The following is a 21,163-nucleotide window of genomic DNA, read 5'->3' on the forward strand; positions in this document are numbered from 1 at the left end:
ATTACGGTGGGTGACAGTGATTACAATGACCCGAAATTATTTTTTTAATTTAACTTGAATAAATATATTCGGTTCAGTTCGAATTTCATCTCACTCGACTCGATTTGAGAAAATTTCAAATCGACTTAGGATGATAAAATATGATTCGTCAACTTGATTAACTCGAAATTTTTTTATTCAATCCGATCGAACGCTCACCCCTAATTGCCAATGCAGGAGGACGTAGATATGAGTGCACTGTCCTTATATTTATGGGTTGAGATTAGACTAAAGGTAGTTTTAAGTATTATGTTAAAAAAAGCAGATATGATTAAGACATGTAATGAGATGGATGTGAAGAGTATTTGGAAAATTGTGGCCTATTGGACTTTGCTGAAGCTAATGTAACGTAACAAATGGGTTAACTTACAACTCAGAATAACGACCAATACAGGAATCAATCATGGGCCTAAAAGAGAATAAAGCTGATGATTAAACAAAATTGTAATGCCGAGTCCTAACTAGGGAACCAACCTCTGGTATACTGAAGCCACGTAAAATGGGCTAAGCAAAGCTACACTTCGTTGTCTCATTTAGCATTATTTAGGGTACGATATTTACGGCATTTAGCTTCAATACCAAGTTGAGATACTTGATAAAATATGTCCGCAATTTGATCTTCACTTTGGCAATAGCTTGATAAGCACATGAAGCAGCAGCTACAAATTCAGTTTTTGGTAAGGAGACAATTGGCTGTTTCATTTTTATGGCCATCAAAATTATTTCACATTAAGCCGGTGTTTAACAAATTAATAATTGGGTTGTATAAATATTTAATTGAATTTATTAATTATTAAAATAATTATTTTTTGGAAGAATATTTAATTATTAAGTTAGTTAAATATATTAATTTTGTTATTTATTTATTTATTTAAATCATATAGTTAAATTGGACTTAGACCAACCCAACTAGCCTATTAGGGCTGGGGTTTGCCACAGCATATGGAGAGTATTTGCCTTGGAGTCGCCGACCTTATGCCCTAAGATGTCCTAGTATTTCACATATACGTATCTTAACTAAGGTTTGGCACCATTGTTGCACACACCAAGTTGATAAAAAAGAAAGAAAATGAGTCTAAAATTCTATATAAAAAAATGACTATTTATTTCACCCTTTATTACACCTAACAATTTTATACTATTCTAACAACTTTAGATAAAAAAAAAAAATTGAAATATTCAATCCCTCCTCCTACATGAGTCGGATGAGGAAAATAAACAATTTATTTACGATTCATTAGTAAAGTACTAAAATGTCAGTTTTAATTAAAAGATTGTTGTTACCGCATATCGATTATAAAATAAAGGATCATTTAAAGCCAGTTTAGCATTATTTTTCATAAGCATTTTTAGGTCAAAAAATACTTTTAAGCAAAAGTTAAAATTTTCTGTTTAGGCATTTAGTTAAAAAAAGAGAGAAGATTTTACAAAGCATTTTTTTACTACTAAAGCACTTTTAAAAAGCTTAAAAGCATATTATTTAGTAATACTTATATTTTAAAAGAACTTTTGTTTTAAAAATATTTTTTGGCCCAAAATTACTTTTAAAAAACAATGATGAAAATTTAATTATATGTCAGATCTCAAATTACCCCATTTTAAAATAAGGTTCCATATACATTAACTCTCTTCATGAACCTTAAAATTAGGTATAGCTGACCAACTTCATTTATTCATCTCCATACAAATTTAAAATCTCCTTTCTCCCTCAGTTACCCTACCTAACTAATAATATTGTTCATTTCCTATTTTCCTCCAAATAGTATTCTTCACTTGTGAATGGTGAACCAATTTTGAGACATTTATGTGAAAGTCGTTGAAAAATCAAATATAACCAATACAATATTGGCTTTGCTAGTAAGGTCTAATTTGATTATACGTAATTGCGAGGCATAGATTTCTACTCTCATTCTGCGTATATATCATTTACGACTTCTTCCAACTTATATTTGATACACCGAATAAAATTATTTATTCAATTATTTTAGTTTTACGTTTTTGTAATATTTGATATATTGATAATTATATAATTTTGTGCCTGATTTATTGAATAGATGGTTACAAATTGTTTAAAAATTTTAAAACCAAATTTATTTATTTCATTTTTAATGATTTATCATCTTATTTATTAATATAACAGTTGATTTATTAAAACATATTGTATTACACTATTACTTTCGAAAAATAAAAGTAGAAATACGAAAGCAAATGTATTTAGCAATTTATTGAATCGAGAATTGATTAGAATATCAATTTGGAGAGTGACTTTGAATCGGATAGATTGAAAATCGATACGGACGAGTTGAATCAATTCGAACGAGATTTTCTTAAATATTTTTAAAAAATTTAAAATTTTTTAATTGTACTAATCAAGTGAATTAATCAATTTAATCATGGTTTAGGAAGGGGATAAATAACCTTTGATGTCGGTAGGCATGGGCGCGTGGCGATCTACATTGTAACTGTAAAGCTAAAGACAACAGTAATTAAGGGATTGAAAAACATGGAATTTTCACTCCTGTCAAAAACCATATACTAGGTTTAGTGTTCTCTTTAGATTTCACGTTACCTAAAATTGCCTTCTTTTTTTCTTCATTAGTGGAGGGATTCAAAATTCAGCATCTTTGTCTGATTATTTTAGTGACCACATTAAAGGGCCAAGAAATTTATAAATAGGAAGGACATTTGACTTTATTTTCTTAGCATTATCCAATCCTGAAAAACCAAACGTGTAAGATATGCATTGGAGCAATAATGCTCGTTCAACAACCTTATTCTTCTTTTTTAATGGAATTTGAAGAAGGGACTATTTCAATGCTTTGAAATAGAGAAGGCAAATTTTGAAGGGTTAGCAGGTCCAGACCCAAAGGATCTCTCTCCAATTTCCAGGCAACTTACAAGGGTTGATTAACATGTGGGTGTTCCACTTGAAATTGGATTTACCACTCTCCAAGTTCTAGAAGGGTCTCCCCTTTAGGACCCAAAATACAAGTCTATGCAGCACGTGATTTTGCATTTCCAGGGCCCCCTGTTTCGACTCAGTATATGAGAAAGATTTGGCTATACTCTTATTGACTACCTCTGCGTTTGATATAAATCTTTTATTTATTCCAATAGTTTTGATTTTGTGATGACGAAACGTCTTTTCCTCGCAACTTAATATGAATTTCCCACTTGTTCATGTTAGGTATACCAACGATTTTCTGAAAGCATAAATCCCACATGAAATTTGATGATGCTCAACTTTTCTAGTTTATTTAAACATATAAGACCACTGAATTACGGTAAGTAATTAGTATTCCAGTCAGAAATATGTTTCCATGAAAAGGTTTAACTTTTTTTTTTCCCTTATATACAAGTTAAAAGGACAAGTGTTATAGTGATGGTTTAAATATAAGTGTAATGCTAAAATATGCTACTTTTGTTCCTAAAATTGTGGGATGTATATAGGATTAATTTGTCAAGTAAATAGTTAACATAATGTGCCAAAAATGTGATTGCGATTAAGCCGTATTTGCACTTTTTAGTTTGATATTGGGCTAAGCTGATGCTTAGTTTGATTATGTTAAATATTAATTGAACTTATGAATTTAAGCTTACTTTAAGTTTTATATGTTCTAACTTGTTAAATGAGGTATGTGGGTATGTAAATGTGGGAGTAGGAATGATAAATGCTAAAAGTAATATTTTAACATTGTTCTTAATGCGTTTTTAAATGACTATTCGATGTTAATTATGAATTTTATATTTTTAATGTTTTAAATTCGTATTTTTATACTTACGAAAGCATTTGCGGGCAATATGAGCGAAAACCGGAAATTCGAAGCAAGTTACAGGAGCTACACGAGTTGACCCCTTCCACATGACCGTGTGACACCACGAGCTGCCACTCGGTTGCGTGAAATTACACCCTAAACTGTGAGAAATCGCCTTTTTTTTAGGTTTTTTGGGTATTCTAAGATGTATATATGATAAAAATAAGAAGATAGGAAAAAGTCATCATAGAATACTCAAGAAAACAACTTGAAAAACACCATTGAAGTCGATTCTAAAGCAAATTTCCATCAATATTGAAGACTCCCAATTGATTTCTTAAAAGATTATAATGAGTTTTTTTTATTTCTTTTAGATGTATTCTCTCTTGGATGTTTTTATTTTTAAGCATGAACTAATTTTCTAAATACCTAGGGGAGATGAACCCTATGATAAATTATGTCTTTTGATTTTTTATTTTACGCAATAAATACTTAGATCTTATTCTCAATTACATGTGCTTAATTTTTGGTTTAATATTTCTAGATTATTGATCCATGTTTGATGTGCTTAAATCAGAGGAGGAATAAAGCCTGTTTAAGAGTAGATCTTGTGTAATTGAGTGGAGTTGCATGCAATCCTAGAAATAAGACGACATAAATCTACCGGATTAGATTCAAATCTAATAGGGGAATCCATAAATCGAATTAATGCGATAATAGTGGTTTTAATTAGAAAGAAATTTTAATTAATCAACCTAGAGTTATCTCTTCTTACTCTCGAAAGAGATTTAGCATAATTTAAGGATTTCTATTGTAATGACCCAAATTTTTAGGTCATCGAAAAAGTGAATTTTTGGGTCTTGGATTTTGAAAATTAGATTTGTAAATATTTAATAAAAATATTTACGAAGTTAAGTGAGAGGTTAATTAGATTTTAATTAAGTAAATTTAGCTAAATCAAGGCTAATTTAGTGAAAAGACTAGATTGAATATAGTATAAAAGTTTAATTATAAACTATAGAAAATTCAAGGGACTAAATTAACAAATAAGTCTTAGGAGACAAGTGTGTGGTATGTATGAATACATTTGTATTATTTTAATTGGTACAAATGTATGTATAAATAAGTATTTACTTATTAAATAAGAAATAATAATTTAATAATATAATAATATATATGTTATAATAATAATAATAGAATAAAGAAAATAAAAGGAATAAAACATAAAAGAAAAAGAAAGGAGAAAGGGACGAAACAGAGCAGGTAAAGAAAGAAAGAAAAAGAAAGGAAAAATTAAGATTTTGAGGTTTCAAGCTTAATTGATAAGTCAATTTGATCCCTTTTCTTGCAATTTTGGTGTCTATGGAATCCTAGGAAGAAATAATTTTTGGGTTATGTTGAAATTTAGAAAGTTATTGAATTTTTAGATGTTGATTAAGTTGAATAAATGGAAGAATTAAGTGTTAATTTGATGGAAATTCAAGTTAGAAGTGGGAGAAGGATTAAATTGTAAAAGAAAATATAGGTCTTGCAATAATAGGGATTGAATTGAGAAAATGTTATAATTAATGTTTTATGCTGTAAATTTAAGAGTTGGAATAGTTTAAAATGAGAATTGAATGAAAATATATGATTTATTTTGAAGAAAAAGAATGGTTATGGTGGAAGGATTAAATTGGAATTTAAAAGATACATGGAAATACAAGAGTGTGCTATTAAATAATATATTTATTGATAATTTTAAATATTAAATTTTATGTAGCTAACGTAGCACTGGAAACATCATCGAAAAAGGGAAAGGAGAAAGTGAACGAGGATATCGAGTAAACTGGAGAATTTCGGTTTGTATTTCTATAAACTATGCTTAATGTTTTAATACAATGTAAATGATATTTTTAATAGTTAGAATGTATAATAAATGATATGATGGAAACTGTTACTGTTTCTGTATTATAATAATATGATTTGAATACCCTATTAACAGTATCGGGCTAGTCGGATATAATTGGCATGCCATAGGGTTGGAAGTGTTCAGGGATATTCCGACTGTGTGTCGATAAGACACTATATGTGTCGACTACTGTGACTGTTCCGGATTTGTTCCAAAGAGGTACTCCGTACCTAACTGTGACTGTTACTGTTACCCTACGGTGTATTCCAGTTTTGGCCGAAGAAACACTTACATTATCCCCGGAGTGTGGGTTGGATCTTTGTATCCGTTCAGGTTCGAGTCATGTTAATAGGGGTAAATAAAAGTACTGAAGACTGACTATTATTGTTTATGTGACTGAGATTGAAATACGATGTTGAAAGACATTAAATGATATGTAAAAGATATAAATTGAATGTAAGAGACGAAACTATTAAGAATTATGAAAGTAAAAAGTTTAAGTTATAATGTATATACATAGCTTATTATTTGTTTGAGTATTAGTTTATAGAAATACCACTGAGTGTATACTCAGCGTACGGTATATTTCCATGCACAGGACTAGGTACGAAAGGAAACTAAGGATTCAGCATCCAAGTCAATCCCGAACTCAAAGTGGTAAAGTACCTTTCTTTTGGTATAATGACATGTATCTAGGCTGAATATGATTTTATTTTGTAATTGAAAAGAATGAGTATGAAAGATGTTGAAACATGGTATGAAATAAGTATATTTTGGAAGTTAAACTTACATGAGTTTGACTAGTATGATAACTTAGTATAATTTCGATATGAACTGAGGTATTGATGTGAAAGAATGAATATTTGCTAAGTTTGAATGGCATAATGAATGATATTTGATTTAAAAACTATTAGTAAATGTTTGGGCATGAAATAGATGTGTTTAGCATGTGAAAATAGCTTAAAAATGGTCAAAAATCATGTTTTCACAAGGCCAAGTCACATGGGCGTGTGCCCAGGCCGTGTGAATAAGTCAGAATCTTTCCTTGGCTTGGCCCCATGGCCATGTCCCAAGCCACACGGGCATGTCCCAGGACACACGGGCGTGTGCCCCTGTCTTCAAGAAAAAATTTCCAAAGTTGCCAGTTTAGTCCCGAGTCACTTCTAAAACATATATTGGGCCCTGTAGGCCCATATTAGGGACTTTATGATGAAGTTTGATGCATATTGATCTAGAATGTAAAGTTTATGACTCAATTTTGTATAAATGTTAGTGTATAAGTCTGGTAATACCTCATAACCCTATTCCGGTGACGGCTTGGGGTTAGGGGGTGTTACATCTACGAATCAAGATACTAAGTAAATAAATTGCAAATTTAGATTGATAATGACAAATGAAGTTTAGGTGAATTCTTTCTTCGGTATTGTTTTGCTTCTTGGTTGTTAATCGGTTATTTTCCAGTTTTGTTCTTTGTCGTGGTCGTTAGTTAATTAATTTAATCAATTTTAGTTTTTAATCAATCACTTAAATTTATCGATTAAATAATAAAAATATGGTAATTACTAGTACTTTTAGTCTTCGTGGGAACGATATCTTTGCTTACCGTATCTATACTATCAATTGATACGTGCACTTGCCTCAGTCTAATTTCTAGTTAGTTTATGATGCATCAAGGACTTGAAATGTTGAACTTGAGTAAGTGATTATGCTTTGTAAACCATGAATGTAAAAGTTTGGTAATTATGATTTGGCCTAGTTTGGTATGATGTTATGTATTCATAGAATTGGTTAATTAATGTTTATTTGAAGTTGGTGATTCTAAATGGATGCATAAACATGTTTGTTAGGTGGTTTGAAATAGGTAACAATGTGATTTTTTCCAAAATAGAGGCAATGTAGTGACAATTCAATAGTGGGTGGTGTTGTAACTTTAAAACTCCTGAAGTCGCCACGTAACTCACTGATTAGCAAAGTCGCAACGTGGAGGCCATGATGTCGTAACATTAGCCTGCAGGTTGAAAAATTTTACAATTTGGTTCTAATCCATCCTAGATTAACAAAAGAGCTTTTATAAGCTTGTATGGGACCTGAATATGATTATTTAGCATAATATGATTGCATAATATACTGATTTGCATGTGTAAATGGTTGTATGTGTACAGTTGACTGTAATTTCTCTAGCAACGAATGTGGCATCCCGTAGCTTGGATATGGTGATCGGATCAAGTAATGGTTGTTACAAATAAAATGTCAGGACGAAGGGCCTTTTGTCTATCTTTAATCTTATTTACAGTCCTGGCCTCAACTCTAAGTCTAGCAATCTTGATTTCTTCATAAGCATTTTCAAGGATAGTTCAATCTTTCTTAGCATTAGTGCACTTAAAGATAAGCCTGAATTTTGAGAATCAACTCCAAATAAAATTGCATTAAGGGCCTTGGAGTTTGTGTTAACCAATTTTCTTTCATTAGTGGTCCAAGTTACTTTAGTTTTTGCAATCCTTACATCAACTTATATCAATTGTTGGTTGTTCCCAACCAATTTGAATTGAGCACCAAGTTTTTTCATCCACGGGCTAGCTAAATTCTTTTATCTTTACCTTCTAGTAGGCATAGTATAATGACCTGAAATTTTCGAATAACGAAAATTGAGTTTCTGGCTTGCTTTTTAGAAAATTGGGTTCGTAAATATTTATTAGAAATATTTACGAATGTTAGATGAGTGATTAATTAGATTTTGGCTAGGTGAATTAGCTTGAATTAAGGTTAATTTAGCGTAGGGACTAGATTGAATATAGTGTAAAAGTTTAATTATAAAATAAAGAAAATTGAAGGGACTAAATTAGTAAATAATCAAAAGGGGACAAATGTGTGGTATAAATTAATACATTTGTAATAATTGTATTTATACAATGAATCTGAACATGATCAGCATCTTCGAATTGTTTTAAAAACATTACGTGAGAAACAATTGTATGGGAAATTGAGTAAATGCGAATTTTGGCTGTCAGAGGTAGTATTTCTTAGTCATGTGGTATCAGCAGAAGGAATTAGAGTGGATCAAAAGAAAATTGAAGCAATTTTTCAGTGGAAAACTCCTAAAAATGTGTCAAAGGTACGTAGTTTCCTTGGATTGGCTAGATATTATCGAATGTTTGTGAATGGATTTTCAAAAATAGCTTTATTGATGACGAAGTTATTGCAAAAGAATGTTCTATTTATTTGGAATGAGCAGTGTCAGAAAAGTTTTGAAACATTGAAGGAGATGTTAACAGAAGCATCGAAGTTGACTTTGCCAGAATCGGGAAAAGATTTCATTGTGTATAGTGATGCTTCCTTAAATGGTCTCAGATGTGTACTAATGCAAAGTGGAAAAGTCATAATATTGAAGAGACAACATGGGAACCGGAAGATATAATGAGATCTCAATACCCCCATCTCTTCCCAGGCAAATTTCAAGGACGAAATTTATTAAGGGGGAGAAATGTAATGACTTGAAATTTTCGGGTAACGAAAATCGAGTTTTTGGCTTACTATTTCCTGGCTTACGAAAATTTTATTAGAAAATTTTCTGGCTTACGAAAATTGAGTTCGTAAATATTTATTAGAAATATTTACGAATGTTAGATGAATGATTAATTAGATTTTGGCTAGGTAAATTAGCTTGAATTAAGGTTAATTTAGTGTAGGGACTAGATTGAATATAGGAGTAAAAGTGTTAATTAGGATTAAATTGAAAATTGAGATTTGAATTGAATAGAAATTTAATTATTTATTGTGAATTATTATTGTACTAATAGTATGAATTGTTTAATTTCCATAGCTAACACAGTACCAGAGACATCGATAAAGAAAGGAAAAGAGAAGGTTGACGAAGAGTAAACCGAGAATTACGATTTGTATTTCTACAAACCGAATTTAAAAATTATTATTGCATTTATTACATATATATCAAAATTTACCTGAGAAGAGATGGGGGTATTGAGATCTCATTATATCTTCTGGTTCCCATGTTGCGTCTTCAATATTATGACTTTTCCACTTTGCATTAGTACACATCCGAGACCATTTAAGGAAGCATCACTATACACAATGAAATCTTTTCCCGATTCTGGCAAAGTCAACACCGGTGCTTCTGTTAACATCTGCTTCAATGTTTCAAAAATTTTCTAACACTGCTCATTCCAAACAAATGGAACATTCTTTTGCAATAATTTCGTCATCGATAAAGCTATTTTTGAAAATCCATTCACAAACGTTCGATAATATCTAACCAATCCAAGGAAACTACATACCTCTGACACATTTTTAGAAGTTTTCCACTGAACAATTGCTTCAATTTTCTTTGGATCCACTCTAATTTTTTCTACTGATACCACATGACCAAGAAATACTACCTCTAACAGCCAAAATTTGCATTTACTCACTTTCCCATACAATTGTTTCTCCCATAACGTTTGCAAAACAATTCGAAGATGCTGATCATGTTCAGATTCAGACTTTGAATATACCTAAATGTCATCAATAAAAACTACTACAAATTGATCCAAGTACAGCTGAAAAATCTGGTTCCTAAGGTCCATAAAAGCAGCCGGGGCATTTGTTAACCCAAATGGCATCACCAAGAATTCCTAATGCCCATATCATGTTCAAAACGCTGTCTTTGGTATGTCACTTTCTTTTACCTTTAACTGATAATAGCCCAATCTTAAATCAATCTTTGAAAACACAGAAGCTCTTTTCAATTGATCAAATAAATCATCAATACGAGGTAACAGATATTTATTCTTCACGGTCATCTTGTTCAACTGTCGGTAGTCAATACATAATCGCATCGAATCATCTTTCTTCTTAACAAATAAAACTAGAGTTCCCAACGATGATGTACTAGGTCGTATAAAACCCCAATCCAATGAATCTTGTAGTTGTACCTTTAACTCCTTCAACTCAGTTGGTGACATACGATATGGAGGTATTGACACTGGATCTGTACCAGGATATACCTTAATCACAAATTCAATTTCCAGAAAAGAGGTAATCCAGGTAACTCTTCAGGGAATACATTAGGAAGTTCACATAGAGTTCGGATTTTACTACATTTACTTTCTACCAAATCTGAATTAATAACATATGCTAAGAAAGCAATACAAACTGATAAAGAAGCCTGCTAGCTTTAATCGCTGAGATTATATGAATTGCTTCACTAGTCCGAATACTATTTACTTCAATCTGATCACCGTTTTCATTCTGAACAGTGAACTTCTTTTTATAACAGTCCAATATTACTCCATGTTCTGATAATCAATCCATACCCAATATAATGTCAAAGTTTCCAAATGGCATGATTAATAAATCAACAGGAAAAGTTCTATCTTAAATCATTAATGGACTTTTTCGACATATTCGATCCACTAACATTATTTTCTTCAGAAGACTAAACACCTCTACTGTTATCTAGACAATTTAGGTTTTAATTTTCCCGTCTCAACTAGTTTTGTATTAACATAAGAATGTGACGACCCCGAATTTATCAAAGAATAAACGGGTTCTGAATGTAATAGAAATATACCTGTCACCACATCGTGTGCATCTCCTTCTTCTCGAGTTCTTACAACATATGCTTGGGTTGGGGCTTTAGCTTTTGATTGTTGAGTGGCAACTTCACTTGCTCTTCTGGCACCTCCTCTAGTGACTGAACCACCTCTGCCTGACCCTCGACCTCTAGAAGCAGATTCAGATCTCTGTGATACCGTTGATGCTGCTTTATCAATCTTTGGACTCCCTTTTACAAAATGATCAGTGGATCCACATCAAAAACAACCTCTAGTTAATCTCCAGCACTCACCTCAATGTTTATTTCCACAATGTTGACATTCTAGAATTTCAATATTTCTAGATGGCCCTCTGATACTACTAGTGGAAACTGTCATTTGTCTACCACGATTTCTTTCACTTCTATCTGATCTAGATCTAAATCTTCCAATGCTTCGAAATTCTTTTGATCTCTTAGGTTGTGGATTAGAGCTTGTAGTTCTGGGATGCTTCATAAGTGAACGAGAAATTTCAGGCTTTTTGTCTACCCCAACACTTGTTCAACCATTTTGGCTCTCTCAATTAAATCCGCAAATTCAGTAATCTGTAGAGACACTAACTGTAATCGTAATTCATCACGCAATCCTCGTAAAAATAGTTTGCATCTATCAGCTTCAGTCGGTACAAATTTAATTGCATATCTACTCAATCTAAAAAATTCCCGTTCATAATCTGCTATGGACATCTCACCTTGTTTCAGTATCAAGAACTCCTATTTTCTTTCTTCCATGTATAATTCTCCCAAATATTTCTTTTAAAATTCTCTTAGAAAGAATTCCCAACTTATCTATTCCTCTGGTACATGTTAAGTTATCAATTCCACCATACATATGCTTCTCCTTCTAATAAAGGAACGACACACAATAAACTTTCTTGTGGGGGTACATTCAAGTTGCTTCAAAATTCTCTTTGTTGTATCTATCCAATTTTCAGCTATAGACGGGTCAACTCCTTCGATCCCAGAAATTCGGTAGCACTATACTTCGCAACTCTTTAATCGGGACTCGTCGAGTTGGAGAGGTAGGAGTTATAGTAAGTATAGTTCCTACTGCTCTTTGAAGAACATCAACTATTACTCTTTATTATCTCTGTATTATCTCTTTCTCTAGTAGCACTCCTTTCAACATTTGGTGGTTGATTATCTACCAGGTTTACACTGGGTGTTGCAGATTCTGATTCATTCATATCATATGATTCATCCTCTTCACTATACATTTTTTGATCAGTTTCTTCAATATTTTCACCAAACATCTTTAACTATAAAATAGAAATAACAATAATTCAGTATATATATATCAGCATCCAATCCTGACTCAAATTTAACTCAATAATGGCATGTACCTCTAGACTCAATTTCTGTATTCAATTTAATCCTAGAATCGACTAAACTTGAATAACTCTGATACCACTAATTGTAACAACCCTTTTCCAACATCGAAATAGGATTACAGAGCATTACCGGTCACTACAGTTTATATCACGAATCATATAAAATTAATCATTATAAAGTTCAGTAATTTATCTTATTGACTCAGAAACGGACATTCGGGGCCTAATGAAGACATTAGAAATAAATCGAGACCTAAAGAGAAACTTATAAAATTTTCTTTAATGAACAGTACCGCACACGCCGTGTGCTTTTGAGACACGCTCGTGTGAACCAAAGACACGCCCGTGTTGTCACCCCGTGTGAGGAACACGCCCGTGCTTTTTACCCAAATACTTCTCTGACTTATTGCTTATGAATAAACTAGTTTCACACGGCCAAGACACACGTCCGTGTGCTTAGCTTGTGTGGATTTATTTTCAATTCGAATCTAGTATAGTTTTCACACGGCCAGGCACATGCCCGTGTACTGTGGCCGTATGCTTTACACGGCTGAGACACACTCCCGTGTCTCTGCCCGTGTGGCCATACCTGAGTATTCTGTTTGCCAAATTTTAGATGCAGAGGACATACAGCCTACTCACATGCCCGTGTAAAGGCCGTGTGTCTCACACGATCTGATCACACATCCGTGTGTCAGGCCGTGTAGACTCAAAATGAATATTATAGTTCAAGTTTAGCAACCTTGCAAACTTTAATAACAAGCGAAATTTAAATACAATATTTCAACCAATCCAAAACATGATTAAATACATTCATTTCACATTAAAATCATCAATGTTACGATCCAACTCGAGTGTGTTAGTAAGTGTTTAACATAGAACATCCAGACAATATACTTTGGTATCATTCAAAATCAATTCAAATTAAACTATAAAAAGACCATATTATATGGCATAGGTCTTCATATATATATAAACCTTTAACATCCTTACACTAATAGCAGTCATATTCAAAATGATTTCCAAAAGATAACTTAGGTACATGCCATTTTTCAAATAAAATACATCACCAAGTATTTGAGTTCGGGAGTTGGCTTGGATGCTGAGTTGCTAGACGCTTTCGTACCTAACCTGTGCATGAAAACAAACATACGCTGAGTATGCACTCAGTGGCATTTCTATAAACCAACACTTAAAACAAATATAAACACAAAATGCATTTAAGCTATTAACTTCAAATCTAATAATATTACTTATATTCAAAGTTCTTTCTCAGCGAAACATTCAGTTTAATAATATGTCAATCAATAACAGTATAATTTTCAGTACAGTAGCCCAGTCATTCAGTTGTCCAGTACAGTAAATTTACCCCTATTAACATAATTCAAACTTTGGAGGATACACGGATCCAACCAATACACTAGTGCGGCATATTGTGCCTCATCGGCTTTGTCGGAGTAAATAGTAGTAGTACAGTACATAGTACCTCATCGAATTAAACCGAAGCATCGAAAATAGTACGATACACGAAGTGCCTCATCGATACAAAGTCGAAGTAATAGTATGACACTATTAGTACCTCATCGACCCATGGTTGGAGTATCCCAATACACTTTCAATCCTATGGCATACCAATTATATCCAACCTAGCCTGACACTGTTAATAGGGTATTCATTTCACTTAAATTTCAGATAACAGTCAATATACATTGCAATTCAAGTATTCACAATTAGTTCAATTCAATACAATAGTAGCATTACTTACCTCTATATTACTTACCATATATGTTTGTAATAAATGCAATAATAATTTTTAAGTTCGATTTATAGAAATACAAACCGGGATTCTCGGTTTACTCTTCGTCAACCTTCTCTTTTCCTTTCTTTGTCGATGTCTCCGGTACTATGTTAGCTATGAAAATTAAACAATTCATACTATTAATACAGCAACAATTCACAATAAATAATTAAATTTCTATTCAATTCAAATATCAATTTTCAATTTAATCCCAATTAACACTTTTACTTCTATCACTCAATTCATACTTCATTACTATTCAATTTCTTATCATATTAAACATTAGATATCCATGGTAAAACCTTAGTTTCAATTTTCTTTCAATTTAGTCCCTCAAACATAAAACTTATAGCTTGTTTTACAATTTAATCCCTTAATCAATTCTAACTTGATATTTATTCAATTAAATCCCTAATTCAATAATTTGTTCAACATAACCCATGTCTAAAAATTATCTAACTTTCAAAATTTCCACTTACATCAAGTGATATTTATCTCTAAGACTTTAAAAACATCAAAATTATAAAGAAATGGACTTAATTGACTTACTAAATTAAGCTTGAGGCTTCAAAACCCTAAATTTCCCTTTTTAATTTTCTTTCCTTCTTTCTTTCTCTGTTTTTCGTTTCTTTCTATGTTCTTGTTCTTCAATTGTTTCTTTATTTCTTTATTTTATTTATTTTATGTTTTAATTAATTATTAATTAATATAATAATATATTATATATATTAAATATCTTATACTTAAAATATAAGTAAATACATATATACTTTACATTTATATAAATACAATTATTATACATAGTTAATACCATCCAATAAAGGAGGTCTCAAGTTTGATATTCCTTCCATCTAAATAGCAAATCAATGAAAAAATCTCCACTTAGTACGTCAAGAGTCTAGTTATATTGCTAATTGTGAAATCGTGAAATTTTCCTTTTATATTTTAGTTCAATTGCAAATGGGCAAAATTACAAACAATTATAAAATAAATATGGAAACCAAAGTGTGGTTACATTGTTCGGTAACTTCCCACTTCTACAGGGCCTTGCCCATAAAGTAATCCACTATAAATCAATTTGTACAAGACGTGATTTAAGTCCAATTCACTCACAAGTTAGAACCTCACTCCTATAGTTAATTTAGATCACTCTCCCATTAAGATTTTCTCCCTAAAGCTTAGTTGTAAACTAAACAAAAAAAAAATAGTTTACTTACAAATATATATGCACAAAAATAAGTTACTCAATGAACAAGATAAGTGTCCTATTTTATTCGTACATGGACTAAAACAAGCATAACGTGACCTATTGGATTACAATCAATGTGGATATCAATCTCTTCAAATAATTCTTTAATAAGGAATAAAGTGGTAGAGATTTTCCCTACATGAACTTCCTTGAGAAACAAATCTCTTTAATTATGAAAACTTCAATCACATTGAGAGTCTTCATAAAGTCTTTGCTCAACCTGACTCTCATCATATAGTCTTTAATAATTGCAGCTAAAAATCTCTTAAGATGTTCACTTAAAGGCTCCAACAATTGGTTAAAAGATTGCAACAGATATGACAAGTTACAATGGTCAGTCAAATGCAAGTTTGGTTGCAACTAGCACTTTTAACTGATGTAGACAAAGTAATTTTCGGACCAATTCAAAATGCCATGTTTCAAGCTAAAGTTACTATAGGTCAAGCCAAAATTACCATGGGTAAAAAATGGTGTCATCACATATTGTGTCATAATTTTTAATTAATTTAAATTAATTAAAAATAAATAATAAATTTTCATATCATCACTAAATAAATTAAAATAGTTAAAAGATAATATTAAATGATTAATTTATCTTTAAAGTAATTAAATTAATAAAATATAAATTCTAAATGAAAGAGTTTATCTTTGCGGGTCACTTCAAATAAAGAAGAACTTTCTTTTACTCATGTGACTGGCAATATATAAGGGGTTACCTCCAAGTCATTCTATACATTCACAAGTTTAAAAGTCTAAAAGTTCTCTAAAGAAATCTCTGAAGAATGTGAAGAAATTCTAACTAATAGCATATCAATTCCGAAGAAAGCTACCTTCTGATCCTGTTCAACTAAAGAAAGGAAGTCAAAAGTTGTTTTTAAGAAAGCCACCTTTTAATTCGATTCAAATGAAGAAAGAAGAGCCAAATTTGTTTGAAGAGCAAGTCAACACAGCATTTGAAGCAACTAATATCTCTCTAAGATCAAGTTTAAATAACCCTTGTCAAAGCTTTACTGAAGAGAAGAGTCAAAAGATTTCTTTGTAGATAAATATCCAAAGATTTTAGCTTTTTTATATGTTGAAGCTCAATCAAAGAGAAGAATCAAAAGAATTATTTGTAGATAAATATTGAGAGGTCTAACTCTCTTCATGTCTTATATTTGACCCAAAATTTGTGTATACTAACATTAACAATTAACACCCTCTAAAACAACTATTTATAACTAACTCAGTTAACTCTCTAACTAACTCTCAACATTAACCACTATCAAATAACTTTTTCATTTCATGTATTATTAATATAGTTTTTCATTTCATAATGTATTATTTACAAGAAAAGACAAATCCAGAAAACAGTCAACGGAAACGATTTATACCACCTACGCCAGCCGATAGGAAATATGAAAAGTTGGTCAAAGGCTTCAATGCCTCACCCTCACCTTTCCTTCTACTTCTACCCACTTATGCTCCTCTGTCGACAAATCGTATGCACTGTTCCACGATCTTCTTTATTTAGAATAACATCAACTTTCATTTTAGAATTTTCCTTAAAATTTTTTTATTTTTTCTTTTCAAAACTAAGGTTTAATTAATCCAATAAACTGGATTTTTATTTAAAAAATGAATTCAGATTCCAATATTACAACCACTTAATTTATGTTTAACTAAATCCAATTATATTAACGTGCATTTGGTTGTCCAATCATTTTGTATTTACCATTGCTATTGACCTTAAAATTTGATTCATATTTTGTCACACAACATAAAAAGATTTGGTGGCATATATCAATGAGAAATATCTTAATTTATTTAAATTATGTTATCTCCATATATTATATAAAAATAAAAATAAAAATCTTGTCTTTGAATTCACCTTTAGGCTTTTAATAAGAAAGAAATTAAAAAAAGGTGAAATAAACTTGGGGAAGGGGGACTAGTGGGGTCGTCTAGGCTTATAGGTGTGAACCTTAGGCCAAGTGGGTCCCTTTCTTTTTTCACCCTATAAAAGAGCTGCATGCATGCCACGTGTATGACTGTGGGAGGCGTATACACGTGGGACTTGAAAGAATAACGCGTATAAGATCATGATCATTCAAAAGCCAAAACAATAATTAATTATGAACGGCTTAAAATTTGAACCAAAAAATTAGCAAAGGAAAATGGAAGTTGTATACATCCTTTTTTTTTTTCAACCTTTAGATTTTCGGAAATCCATGCAAAAATTATTAAATAAAAGAAGAAGAAGAAAAAAAAAAAAAAAGCGTTACCGCCTCCTCCACGTACATTCTGGGAAAGCAAATCCCATCGTTGGGTCCTTCACTTGTTCGGATGGCTCCAAAAGCGAATAGACCACACCACAAAGTTGCAAAATATATTATTCCATTCGAACAAAAAAGACTATAAAAAAAAATATATATATATATATAAAATTCACTAAAATTTTATGGCTAAATCCTGGGATTATAATAAAATCTTCGGGTGCAAGTTATGTATAAGCGGTAGCAGAGAAGGAAGTCCCCACCACAGTATCGGGCATCAACAGTGAGACTTTCAGGGTCGTCAGCGTGACGCCGCGTGAACGCAATGGGAACAAATGGTAAAAAAACGATTTATATAAATTATATTTCAAAAAATAAAAAAATAATAAAGGGAAGGAAGAGAGAGATTCCGCGTAGACAGATAGAGACGGAGAGAGGAGTCTTGGGGGTAGGGGAGAGAATGTGAAGAAACAGAAAGCTTTTCCTTCCCTTGGTTTCGTTTTCTTGAATTTGAACGAATAGTAAAAACGCTCGCTTTTGACACCTAAGCTTACAGCAAATCTATCTATCTATTAATCTTTTTTTTCCCTTTTTTCTCTTCTTTTTATATATTTTTAGGTTTCTTCAGCGATTTTTCTTTTTCTTTTCTATTCTTCTTTTTAAAAATCTTTCTTGAGGGTTTCACATTTCTTGTTCACACCATCTCCATATAAATCTTTCATGTTTCTCTCTCTCCATCTTTTCTTCTTTCTGTCAATCTTCTCTTTTTTGGATCAATCATCCTTTTGGAGGCTGCAAAAACATAAGACTTATCGATAATCTTGTGTGGCTTTTGTATGCTTTGCGTGTGATAGTTGTAAATGGAAGGGCACCAACACCATCATCATCAATATCAGCAGCAGCAGTATCAATATCATCAGCAGCAGCAGCAACAGCAACAACCACCTACCAGCAGTGTAAACGTTGATGCTGATAGATTCCCTCAATGGAGTATTCAGGAAACGAAGGAATTCCTGATGATCAGAGCGGAGCTGGATCGAAGTTTCATGGAGACCAAGAGGAATAAACTGCTTTGGGAAGTTATCTCTACCAGGATGAGGGAAAAGGGTTTTAATCGAAGCACTGAACAGTGCAAGTGCAAGTGGAAAAACCTCGTTACTCGGTACAAGGTAGGTATCTCATAATAGTCAGTATTTTGATTTAACTCTTTTTTTTTTTTTAAACGCAACGGATTACGTATCCAGGAATATTTATTTCTCTGTTTTGTTTTACCTAAAATATGCATCCTGAAAACCCTATTTTATATACACACACTCATTCAGGGATGTGAAACGATGGAAGAAGAAGCTATGCGGCAACAGTTCCCATTTTACAATGAGTTGCAAGCCATATTCTCAGCAAGGATGCAAAGTATTTTATGGTCAGAAAGTGAAGGAGGAGCGACCGGGTCGAAGAGGAAGGCGGTGCAGCTATCTTCAGACGAGGAAGAAGATACGGAGGAAAAAGAGTTAGAAAAGAGTAGCGTTAGGAAGAAGAAGCAAGGCAAAACCAGTGGTGGTGCAGGTATTGGTGGCAGTACAAGCGGGAACGGCAATAATAGTAATAATATAAAGGAGATATTAGAGGATTTCATGAGGCAACAAATGCAGATGGAAATGCAATGGAGGGAAGCGTTCGAGGCGAGAGAAAACGAGAGGCGGTTGAAGGAGATGGAATGGAGGCAGAAGATGGAAGCATTGGAGAACGAGAGGATATTGATGGATAGGAGATGGTATGAAAGGGAAGAACAAAGGAGAATGAGAGAAGAAGCTAGAGCTGAGAAGAGAGACACCCTCATCACTGCACTTCTAAACAAGCTCAGAAGAGATGATCACATGTAGACGACAAGTATTTATTTATTCATGCATGTTTTAGCAGGAGATGAAGCCTTTGTTTGAGAGGTTTGTCCTAGAACTCTCGTTCTATATATCAGATCGATATGTTGTTTAGTTCTATGAATTGTTTCTCTCTTTCTGCTCTGCCCACCGAGGCTTCATCTTTTGCTAGTATAAGAGAGCTTCCATTTCCTTAAGTTTTTTGTAGTGTTTTTTTATTCTTCATTGCCATTATGTTATAGTTATAAGAGGTCAGTTGACAATGAAAACACATTCTCAAAGCACCATGGATAAAAAGCTCCAAGGTCTAGACATATATTGCGCGATAGTTAAACAAATTTAACAATATACACACAGCAAAATCCACAAACGATAGTGAGTCCGAAATAATGTTCATAGTGGCCACTGTTGAAAATGGTCCATTAATTCTTGCTACTGCCTCTCAACTTATTCAAAGTCTCGTACCTTTCACTCACATTACATTGATCAATCTCTTCATAGTAACCCTGGTCAGCATGTCTACAGCAAGAAGGAATTGGGTTTTTGGTTTTCCATGGATTCCTAAAGTTATGGCTGTCAAAACATGTGCTTGACTTTCCCATATTAGAAAATTACCATATGTGTGTTGTGCATTTTCTGGTGAGCTAATTAGGTAAGGAAAACTAATGAGTGTTAAAGAAGGATTACCATAAGGGGAGTCATCCTCTCTAAAATGATTACCCTCCACGCAAAACTAGAACAGGCAAAAAGTATGCAAAGCAGATAGATGAAAAGGTTGTTTCCTGATGTAAGTGTTAGCTAACTTTAGCTGAAACGAGTCTAGCGGATTTTTAACACGTTTAAGCTCGGTTTTTTCATTTCTAGTTTACTTCACTTATGGCTTGAACTAGAGATGCATGTCTTGATTTATTTTTTTCATCGTTACTAGTCTAGTAAACTTGTGTGCCAGCTTGAAAATCATGAATTTAAGATTATGCAACTATGTACATATTGATTGTACATGAACCTAAAATCTATTTACGTTTAAATTTTATTTTGAACTTTATTATCTATTATTATATAAATAACAAAATAGGAATATGCATTTTACATTCAATTAAAATGCACGTGTTTTAGGTATGATCAAGAAAATCTTATATATATATATATATATATCTATATTTGTAGGCACTAATTAAAAGAACTTCGGAATAGCCATTAACGCATGGAATTTAATTTATTTGTAAAAGCTCTTTTATTTCATTTCATTTAATATTAAATTTTTCGAAAAAATTAATGCTTTAAAATGATTTGAGGATCTTGGCACAATAATTAACTTAGGATTTCACTTTCAATGTGTGAAGTATATTTTGCGTAAGTGGTAGAGATCATGATAACAAATATA

General features: G+C 32.1%; 1 protein-coding gene across 1 annotated transcript; it reads left to right on the top strand.

The window, feature by feature from the left end:
- The first annotated feature begins 18,085 nt into the window (after positions 1–18,085).
- On the top strand, positions 18,086–20,048 carry LOC108452381 (trihelix transcription factor GT-3b). Its single transcript, XM_017750164.2, has 3 exons — positions 18,086–18,243; positions 18,760–19,074; positions 19,228–20,048. Exons 2-3 carry the CDS (start codon positions 18,766–18,768, stop codon positions 19,783–19,785), a joined length of 867 nt encoding a protein of 288 aa, XP_017605653.1. The 5' UTR covers positions 18,086–18,243; positions 18,760–18,765; the 3' UTR covers positions 19,786–20,048.
- The last annotated feature ends 1,115 nt before the right edge of the window (positions 20,049–21,163 follow it).

This window comes from Gossypium arboreum, chromosome 9 (genome assembly GCF_025698485.1).
Source record: "Gossypium arboreum isolate Shixiya-1 chromosome 9, ASM2569848v2, whole genome shotgun sequence".
NCBI lineage: Eukaryota > Viridiplantae > Streptophyta > Magnoliopsida > Malvales > Malvaceae > Gossypium > Gossypium arboreum.

What these genes read in the sequence shown, in the direction of transcription:
- LOC108452381 (XM_017750164.2), top strand. Translation starts at nt 18,766, where the DNA reads ATGGAAGGGCACCAACACCATCATCATCAATATCAGCAGCAGCAGTAT. An exon ending in ACCTCGTTACTCGGTACAAG is followed by an intron (nt 19,075 to 19,227) that starts GTAGGTATCTCA and finishes ACACTCATTCAG; the next exon opens with GGATGTGAAACGATGGAAGA.